This window comes from Salvelinus namaycush, chromosome 8 (genome assembly GCF_016432855.1).
Source record: "Salvelinus namaycush isolate Seneca chromosome 8, SaNama_1.0, whole genome shotgun sequence".
NCBI classification, from domain to species: domain Eukaryota; kingdom Metazoa; phylum Chordata; class Actinopteri; order Salmoniformes; family Salmonidae; genus Salvelinus; species Salvelinus namaycush.
In genome coordinates this window covers 26,616,862-26,627,309 of record NC_052314.1, presented here as the reverse complement: position 1 = coordinate 26,627,309, position 10,448 = coordinate 26,616,862, and the positions used below count along the sequence as shown (strand labels likewise).

The following is a 10,448-nucleotide window of genomic DNA, read 5'->3' as shown; positions in this document are numbered from 1 at the left end:
GTGAATTCCCCTTTTCATAAGGACTGCTGCAAAAGCCTACTCCTCCACTTCAGGTGCGTATTACTACCCTTGATACTCCACATCAGAAACAAGACAAATTCAAGTAATATAGCAACAAAACAAAATCACAACAAACAAAGATATGTTAAGAATTGTTACCTATAGCTTTATGCGCTTATAGCCTCAATGCTTATTATTTTTGTTGACACTCAGCTTCACACACAGTTTGGTGCCAATGACTGGCCAAGCTTGTTCTCAAGGGTGCTATTTTTTGCAGTTTTTACCTGCTTTCTTTTTTTTGTCAAATGTTGCCCAGATAACGATGATAATAACTAGTATTGTTATTATTAGAATAATTGGTATTCATCGTATTAGTTAGCCTAGTAGTATGCCTATTTTGCCACTATTGTAGCCTATTGTTGTTTGAGATAACTCAATTTGATCCTTGGAAAAGAAGAACTTAGAGAGCTTTACTGATTACACTTTTCTTACGGTTTTCTTGAGGATAGTAGGCCCCTAGCCGACAGTCATATTTGTATGTCTCTGTGGACTTTATCAATGTGGACGTGAAAAGCAACATCACGATGAGTTATTCCCATGGAATAATTTACCATAATTGAAAGGAGAAATTCTCATTTTTTTGTAACATCTTGTGACAGACACAAGATTGCTTGGCTATGCATTGGAGGATGAACAAATAAACATTTCAGGAACTCTTTAATAGAGGGTTCAATATAAAAGGACTGTGTTTTCGTTTCCTCTGAGAATAATAATAATAATTATATATAATAGATTAATTCAAGAAGAATTAATCTGTTTAGCCTTATTCCGATATACTTTGATGGTTTGCCACAGTACACGTTCTTCATGGTTTACCTCAAAGTAAAGTACATCATATTTGCCGTAGGGCAATGGCTCCTCGTCCAGAAGTCAGAGATACCTCTTCTCCCACTCTTGGTATGTACAGTTGGCTACTCCTTACTATCTATGACATCCATACCTCATCACCAGGCAGCACCACACACAGAGGCAACATCCACTCACAATTATCCTAATCTCACAGATGATGCAGATACGGCACCCAAAGACTCAGTCGTCCTGCCAGCATATTCTACAGAGGACAAGTATGAGGATGACCCCTGGAACCTCCCTGAACTGCAGGACAATGGACTCAAGTGGTCAGGTGAGATAGATTATGGTTGTTTCTCAAATGGCACCCTATTCCTAACAAAGTGCACTTCTTTACCCTTCACTGAGATAAACATGTAGGCGTTTTAAGTGAGAAGCTGTGTGACTACACCAACCAAAATCTGGTTCCTCATCCAGTCTCATCTCTCTCTTTGGAAACAGAGTTGGATACCAAAGAGAAGGTTATGCGGGTTCTGACTGCGATTGTCAAGTTCATTCTGCTGGTTGGATTTCTCTACATGTTCGTTTGCTCTCTAGACGTCCTGAGTTCTGCTTTCCAGCTAGTTGGAGGTAACATTAAACCCTGCTCTCTCTCTCTCTGTCAGAGTTGACAAAATGAATATTATGGTTTCATATCTTACTGAATTTTTGTTGATGCACGTAATCCAATCCAATCATATGATATAATATAGAGTCAAAATCAAATCAAAGTATAAAAGCGTATGTTTGTTGTCAACCAGGTCCTGATAAGGACCTACTGTATTTGTCACTTCTTAGGTTTTAACTCTACTAATTTGATGATACTCTAATATTCTCATGTTGATGACGTTACGCAATATTATTCACAATTACAATTGTCCTGTCATTCCATAAAAAAATATCTAAATATGGGATGTTTATGGATATGAAAGCGTTTATGGAACGTTTCCATGATGAATTTGGCCTTACCTTTACGCTGTGTCTGCATAGGTAAGGCAGCTGGGGACATCTTCCAGGACAATGCGGTGCTGTCCAACCCTGTGGCTGGCCTGGTGATTGGAGTGCTGGTCACAGTGTTAGTCCAGAGTTCTAGCACGTCTTCCTCTATTGTGGTCAGCATGGTGTCTTCTGGATGTGAGTATACACACACATACAAGTACACATGGGACACATGCACACGCACGCACACACACACACACACACACACACACACACACACACACACACACACACACACACACACACACACACACACACACACACACACACACACACACACACACACACACACACACACACACACACTCTGTATCTTTATCATAGTGCTGGAGGTCCAGTCTGCAGTGCCAGTCATTATGGGAGCCAACATTGGAACCTCAGTCACCAACACCATTGTGGCCATGATGCAGGCAGGGGACAGAAATGAGTTCCGCAGGTACATCTAACTGAGTAACTTTCTAAAGATTCATAACACTACACTGCTTGAATTCAGACATTATATTCACTGGTAGTTACTGATAATGTATTTAAATGACTGATTTAATTGGATTCTTATTGAGCAGGCGTTTATATATCTATTGCTGTACGATAAAGAATGTGACCTACACACTTCCTTCAACCTAAAATAAGTAAAGCAATTTTGTGTGGAAGTTCAACCCTTTTTTACGTCAGATACAGACACAAAGCACGTCAGTAGAACCAAGAGAAAGCACCCTTTTCACAGCGGATTGGACACAGGCTGTTTAAATGGACAAAATGTTGATTTATACATTCACAAATTTTACACATTTTGACTATCACTAATGTCATGATATTTTGGGTAAAGTAATAAAGAAGGTCAATTCACTATGATATCATTAAATTTGTACATGGACATGACTACATTATTCAAAATATTGCCTTCTTGCTCGATTGATGAATACAGCCATAGCAAAACGGCTGTCAGTCAGCTCAAGACATTTCTAAACAGCCTCAAGTGATAGAAGTATACTTCACAATTTTGGACCATAAAAAAACCATTGTAATTTGCTGGTTGGTAATGAGCAACTTTTCTGGGAAATAAAATATCAAGCTTGGTAAATTGTGAGCTGTGTAACCTAGTGTTATTTCCTCCAGGGCATTTGCTGGTGCCACAGTGCATGACTTCTTCAACTGGCTGTCTGTGCTAATCCTGCTGCCTCTAGAGGCAGCTACTGGTGTCCTGTACAAACTCACCAAGATCGTCATCGACTCCTTCAACATCCAGGGGGGAAACAACGCCCCTGACCTGCTCAACGTCATCACCGACCCTCTCACCGATGCCATCATAGAGGTAGGATCAGCATTTTACCATCGCAATTCATGTGATTAATCCCTATATTAAATGTGAGGTGGATCACATTAGCTTGACTAATTCACCTTATAAAGCAAAATACGCAATATGAGAAGTGAAAGTTATTAGAATGTATTTATATAGCTAGCAAGATACAGTACCTATACAACCCTGAAACATGTCCGAAACATTTATGAAACATCTGCTTAATATTACATTTGAGTTGATGAAGAAGTTTAGTAGGTTCTTTAACTAGTCTGAAACCTTTATTTTCCTCTAGCTGGACAAAAATGTAATCAGTGACATTGCCACCGGTGACCCAGCAGCCAGAAACAAGAGTTTGATCAAAATCTGGTGCAAAACAGAGAAAATCACGGTAAGACGTTTAGATAAACGTGTTGGGGAAGGTACTCTGAAAATATAGTTTACCAAGCTGCCAATTACTTCACACTGGAAGAAGTTAAGCTACATTAAAGCTACCCTTAAGAAAAATATAGTTTGCTGAACTAAATGTACTTTGAAAACGACTTATTGACAAATTATTATATGTAAATCTCTACAAATTGCAAGACAGATCACTTTGGGGTCATAATAACAGAATGTGTAATTTAGCCTATTGAACACAAAGATATGTTTCATGTGAGAATTAGAGAGGTCTGATGCAGAACGAGAAAGGAAATGATTGCGTACTTCACTTTATTTTCTTTTAGCAAAAAAAGTAGTGTGTAGTTCCAGTAGCTAGTTACACAGTTAGATGGCAATAAAGTAATTTACTACAGAAAACACTACCTAGATTTGAATATAGTTCTACTACCGCCAAGCTACTGCAAAATGTAATTAAATTACTTGTTGAACTACATGTAGTTCACTACTCCCCAACACTGCCTGTCACACCAGCAACACAGGAGGTTGGTGGCACCTTAATTGGGGAGGACGGGCTCGTGGTAATGGCTGGAGTGGAATGGTATCAAATACATGTCATTCCATTAGCTCGGTTCAAATCAAATCAAATCAAGTTTATTTTATTTTATATAGCCCTTCGTACATCAGCTAATATCTCGAAGTGCTGTACAGAAACCCAGCCTAAAACCCCAAACAGCAAGCAATGCAGGTGTAGAAGCACGGTGGCTAGGAAAAACTCCCTAGAAAGGCCAAAACCTAGGAAGAAACCTAGAGAGGAACCAGGCTATGAGGGGTGGCCAGTCCTCTTCTGGCTGTGCCGGGTGGAGATTATAACAGAACATGGCCAAGATGTTCAAATGTTCATAAATGACCAGCATGGTCAAATAATAATCAGGAGTAAATGTCAGTTGGCTTTTCATAGCCGATCATTAAGAGTATCTCTACTGCTCCTGCGGTCTCTAGAGAGTTGAAAACAGCAGGTCTGGGACAGGTAGCACGTCCGGTGGACAGGTCAGGGTTCCATAGCCGCAGGCAGAACAGTTCCAGCCATTATTATGAGTCGTCCTCCCCTCAGCAGCCTCCAATGACCAGCAATTACTAATCAGATAGTCAAACAATGGGCTATTTTTATAAGTTTGTGATGATTGATGATTTACGAGTTTTCCGACAGTAAAAACAAGATAACTTGTAGTATACGTGAGAGTGCTATCTCTTAAGCTCTCTTCTCAGGGTTAATGTTTGATAGATCTTGTAGTTTGGCCAGAGTGATTCTACTTATAAGTTCCAGTGCCTTACTGATACTATATCATGTCATCATGAAGGTGGTATTCTCTTAATAAAATTCTGCTTCTTTACTAGTCATAATGTCATTAAGGTCATTGTTTCCATAGGTTTTGATTACTTAGTGATAGCCATAATTACTGTGCCTTTTATCTGTATCGGCTTGTGTTTTATCAGAGAGGAAGAGGCGAAGCGAGAGGGTTTACTCCGACCAAAATCTGTCCATGAAAATAAGGAATTTTTGTATGGAGATCAATGAGAGAGGGTTGAAAAAGTCATTGCTAATTTGCTACGTGAGGCTTATTTGATCAAATACACATTTCGCAATGGTTAGGTTGTTACGAATACACTGATATAAGTGGACACCTGCGGCATTTCAGCAACCTTGAAAAAAACGACTTTATATCGGAGTTGTGCCTGTTGTTCACATGCGTATCTGCCCTCTCATAGGCTAGAATGGTCTCACAACATCGCGCCTCCTCCTGCCTGCCTTCCATCTTCGAGGAGATGCATTTTAATTGTTAGAGCGGTCACTGGACTATCTGGTCAATATAATAGATCATCGTTGTTTTTATTCTCTTCTGTTTTAGACTCTTGTGAATATAACAGTTCCCTCAGCTGCCAATTGCACGACCGGTGCCCTCTGTTGGGTGGAAGGCAACAAGACATTGACCCAGATAAATGTCACTGAAACAATCAATCTAGAGAGATGTAAGTACAGCACAATCACTGAACAGCCCATGACCCTACAAAGGTCTTTACAGAGCAATTTGAATTGCCAGATACGCTAAACCAAAATTCTGTGAAACCTGAATCCCACCCCCACTGCCAGACAAGACCACATGATACAAGGACAATGACTTCCATTCAGTCTATAAAGTGACTCGGCACATATCCTCATCTCACCCCCTCTGCCTGCTCAAATACCCTCCCCCACCCTCTCCACCTGCTCAAAAGGCCCATTCATCCTGGCCAGCTGAAGCACCTGAGTGGCCCAAGGCCAAATGACGGGCCAGCGCTCCCAAGTCTGACACAGCCAATCAAAATTAATACCTGTACGCTTGGATCTGAAATCAGTCAATCAATACAAGGGAAAGGGTCACTGCTCTCATTATGACTTGGACCAAATCCTGTTGTAATGTAACCCCCTACATTGGGTCACCACATGTCAGAGCTAAGTGTAGAAGCTATGGGGGAAAAAACATGTTGACTAATCAAATCAAATCCAACTTTATTTTTCACATGCGCCGAATACAACAACTGTAGACTTTACCATGAAATGCTTACTTACAAGCCCTTAACCAACAGTGCAGTTCAAGAAGAAGAACATATTTACCAAGTAGACTGAAATAAAAAGTAATAATAAAAAGTAACAATATAAGTATAACGATAACGAGGCATATACAGGGAGCACCGGTAACGAGTCAGTGTGCAGGGGTACAGGCTAGTTGAGGTCATCTGTACATGTAGGTGGGGGCGAAGTGACTATGCATAGGTAACAACCAAACAGTGAGTAGCAGCAGTGTACAAAAGGGAGGGGCGGGGGTGTCAATGTAAATTGTCCAGTGGTGATTTTATGAATTGTTCAGCAGTCTTATGGCTTGGGCGTAGAAGCTGTTGAGGAGCCTTTTGGTCCTAGACATGGCGCTCAGGTACCACTTGCCGTGCGGTAGCAGAGAAAACAGTCTATAACTTGGGTGACTGGAGTCTCTGACAATTTTATGGGCTTTCCTCTGATACTGCCTATTATATAGGTTCTGGATGGCAGGAAGCTTGGCCCCGGTGATGTATTGGGTCATTCACACTACCTCCTGTAGATGCAGAGCAGTTTCCATACCAGGCGGTGATGCAACCGGTTAGGATGCTCTCGATGGTGCAGCTGTAGGACCTTTTGAGGATCTGGGGACCCATGCCAAATCTTTTCAGTCTCCTGAGGGGGAAAAGGTTTTGTCGTGCCCTCTTCACGAATGTCTTGGTATGTTTGGACCATGATAGTTCGTTGGTGATGTGGAAACCAAGGAACTTGAAACTCTCGACCCGCTCCACTACAGCCCTGTCGATGTTAATGGGGGCCTGTTCGGCCCACCTTTACCTGTAGTCCACGATCAGCTCCTTTGTCTTGCTCACATTGAGGGAGAGGTTGTTGTCCTGGCACCACACTGCCAGGTCTCTGACCTCCTCCCTATAGGCTGTCTCATCGTTGTCGGTGATCAGGCCTACCGCTGTTGTGTCGTCAACAAACTTAATGATGGTGTTGGAGTCGTGTTTGGCCACGCAGTCGTGGGTGAACAGGGAGTACAGGAGGGGACTAAGTACACACCCCTGAGGGGCCCCAGTGTTAAGGATCAGCGTAGCAGATGTGTTGTTGCCTACTCTTTGTGTCAGGACCCGGTGCGAGAAACAGTCACTAATAATCGTCAGAACCCAGAAGATGAGGCAGACACAGCAGTACTAGAGATGGTGGTTTAATTAAAGAACAAAATCTTCAGGCAAAGAAACTAAATCCACAATGTCCAAAAATAAAGCCAAAAGGCACAAAATGGAAATCCTCCAAAATACAAAAGAAACTCCACAAAGTGGTAAAAAAACAGCAGGGAAAAACAAACCTCAAAAGACTACTCAAATAATACACAAGAACTAAACCAGAGAACCTCTGGAAAATCCAACAAGAGAAATATCTGAATAAAACAAGGCTTGGGCTGGGGCTGGGTGCTAACTTACAAACACTGAGCAAGGAACTGAGGAACACACAGGGTTTAAATACTAACAAGGGAATGACCTACAGGTGCAAACAATAATTAGAGCAAGAAAAACAAAAGGTACAAAAAAGGTGCAATGGGGACATCTAGTGACCAAAACCCGAACAGTCTTGGCCAAAACCTGACACTTTGTTGATGTGTTGTTGCCTATGTGTTGTTGCCTACTTCCCATCAGGAAGTCCAGGATCCAGTTTTAGTGGGAGTTGTTTAGTCCCAGAGTCCTTAGCTTAGTGATGAGCTTCGTGGGCACTATGGTGTTGAACGCTGAGCTGTAGTCAATGAACAGCATTCTCACGTAGGTGTTCCTTTTGTCCAGGTGAGAAAGGGCAGTGTGGAGTGTGATTACCATTCTTCCTATCTATTCCATAAAATCTGTGGAAGTCATGTCAGGACAGAAAAATGACCTTCTCACTAATCGTATTACCTTCTCTCTAAAATCACTACATTTATTACCTTCTTTCTAATCTCACTAAAGTTTAATTACCTTCTCTCTAATCTTTCTTTGTTATCGCCCCTTTGTCCCATTTAAATCTTCAATAATATTTGGCATCTTCCCATGCAGGCAACCATATCTTTGTTTATGCTAACCTGCCTGACCTGGCTGTGGGCCTCATTCTGCTGGCCCTATCCCTGCTCATCCTCTGTACCTGCCTCATCCTCATTGTCAAGCTGCTCAACTCCATGCTTAAGGGACAGGTGGCTGTGGTCATCAAGAAGGTGCTCAACACAGGTGAGCAGACATTTGGCTATCTTTTCAATCTACTCAGAATGCTGGTAGAACATACATCCTGTTTGATAGTCAGCAGTGGTACATCTTGATGTTTGATGAGCAACACTGGTAAAGCCACGCTGCAGCTTGAAGGTCACCTCAGGTGCTCTGGACCAAGATCAAGTACAACTGTGCTGTGATCCATACAGTCACTTTGATGTTGATGTTGAAAGTAATCCTAACGTTCACTGTGGTCGCCAAGCAAATGCTTAACCTGCTGTGTCTTGTCTGTTCAGACTTCCCTTTCCCCTTTGGCTGGGTCACTGGTTACATTGCCATCATGGTCGGAGCAGGAATGACCTTCATTGTCCAGAGCAGCTCTGTCTTCACCTCTGCAATCACGCCCCTTGTTGGTGAGTAGTTGTTTAGCTTCTATCTATCCACTTACCTTTAGCTGTCTCCAATTGCATCCAAACCTACTGACTAATGTAGAGAGCATATACTCAAGTATTATTTCAGTATCATGTAATTGTTCTCTCAATTACCCAACAGGTATTGGTGTTATTAGCCTTGAGAGAGCTTATCCCCTGACATTGGGCTCAAATATTGGCACAACCACCACTGCTATTCTTGCTGCTATGGCTGCTCCTGGAGAAACACTAGCCAACTCACTGCAGGTTTGTTGTAGTAATCATTTATTTTCATGGCAGTTTCATATTGCTCTCTGTCCACTCTCCCCGTATGCATCAGTGTTATTGAAGTCTTACTCACCCTGTTTGCATCTCTTCCTCTCCAGATTGCACTGTGCCATTTCTTCTTCAACATAGCGGGGATTCTGCTGTGGTACCCCATCCCCTTCACTCGGATCCCCATCCGCTTGGCCAGAGCCCTGGGGAACCGCACAGCCAAGTACCGTTGGTTCGCAGCGCTCTACCTCTTACTCTGCTTCTTCCTCATGCCCCTGACCATCCTGGGGCTCTCCCTGGCCGGCTGGCAGGCCCTGGTTGGGGTGGCCGTACCCATCGTTGTCCTCGCCATCTTCATCATCGTTGTTAACCTGATGCAGGCACGTTGTCCTCAGTACCTGCCCAGCGGGCTGCGTGACTGGGACTTCCTGCCCCGCCCCCTGCACTCCATGGCCCCCTGGGACCGTGTGGTGATGTCAGGCATGGCCTTCTGCGGCGCTCGCTGCTGCTGCTGCTGCAAGTGCTGCCAGAGTACTGAGGATGAAGAGAAGGGTTTGCAGGAGAGGAAGAAGAGTCTGGAGATATATGATAACCCAGTCCTAACCAGAGACGATGAGCCGCAAGAGACCTCCAAGGAAACTATGAAAGCTACACAGCTCTAACGCAGTTACCATATCTATCTGTAAGACATAAATAACCTATTTGTAACATGTTTGTAATTCTCCAAGTTTGCTTTGGCTTTATGGAGTTAACCAGTCTCTGTTTCGGTGATATTGTATCATGTGGTGTAAGCCTGAACAGGGCAACTGCACATCTTGTAGGATAACATCACCAAAAAGTGAGTGTCCACTGTATATACACTGAGTATACTAAACAATAGGAACACCTTCCTAATATTGAGTTGCACCCCCACCCCCCTGCTCTTTATGACATAGACTGACCAGATGAATCCAGGTGAAAGTTATGATCTCTTATTGATGTCACTTGTTAAGTCCACTACAATCAGTGTAGATGAAGGGGAGGAGACCGGTTAAAGAAGTATTTTGAAGCCTTGAGACAATTGAGACAGATTGTGTATGTGTGTCATTCAGAGGGTGAATAGGCAAGACAACATATTCAAATGCCTTTGAACGGGGTATGCTAGTAGGTGCCAGGCACACTGGTTTGTGTCAAGAACTGCAACGCTGCTGTGTGTGTCACACTCAACAGTTTGCCATGGGTATCAAGAATGGTCCACCACCCAAAGGACACCCAGCAAACTTGGCACAACTGTGGGAAGCGTTGGAGTCAACATGGGCCAGCATCCCTATGGAACGCTTTCAACAACTTGTAGAGTCCATGCCCTGACAAATTGAGGTTGTTCCGAGGGCAAAAGGGGTAGGGGGGATGCAACTCAATACCTGGTCATTACG

General features: G+C 42.9%; 1 protein-coding gene across 1 annotated transcript; it reads left to right on the top strand.

Moving 5' to 3' along the window:
• On the top strand, positions 1 to 9,910 carry LOC120051855 (sodium-dependent phosphate transport protein 2B-like). The gene is made up of 13 exons (XM_038998742.1): positions 1 to 53; positions 908 to 957; positions 1,064 to 1,183; positions 1,351 to 1,479; positions 1,879 to 2,022; positions 2,212 to 2,323; positions 3,004 to 3,199; positions 3,480 to 3,575; positions 5,473 to 5,593; positions 8,204 to 8,371; positions 8,647 to 8,763; positions 8,903 to 9,027; positions 9,147 to 9,910. Exons 2-13 carry the CDS (start codon positions 912 to 914, stop codon positions 9,696 to 9,698), a joined length of 1,926 nt encoding a protein of 641 aa, XP_038854670.1. The 5' UTR covers positions 1 to 53; positions 908 to 911; the 3' UTR covers positions 9,699 to 9,910.
• The last annotated feature ends 538 nt before the right edge of the window (positions 9,911 to 10,448 follow it).

Bases quoted from the DNA above. Each gene is read 5' to 3' on its own strand.
- LOC120051855 (XM_038998742.1), top strand. From the start codon at position 912: ATGGCTCCTCGTCCAGAAGTCAGAGATACCTCTTCTCCCACTCTTG. The intron at 8,372-8,646 runs GTGAGCAGACAT...TTGTCTGTTCAG, and splicing joins CAAGAAGGTGCTCAACACAG to ACTTCCCTTTCCCCTTTGGC. The intron at 8,764-8,902 runs GTGAGTAGTTGT...ATTACCCAACAG, and splicing joins TGCAATCACGCCCCTTGTTG to GTATTGGTGTTATTAGCCTT.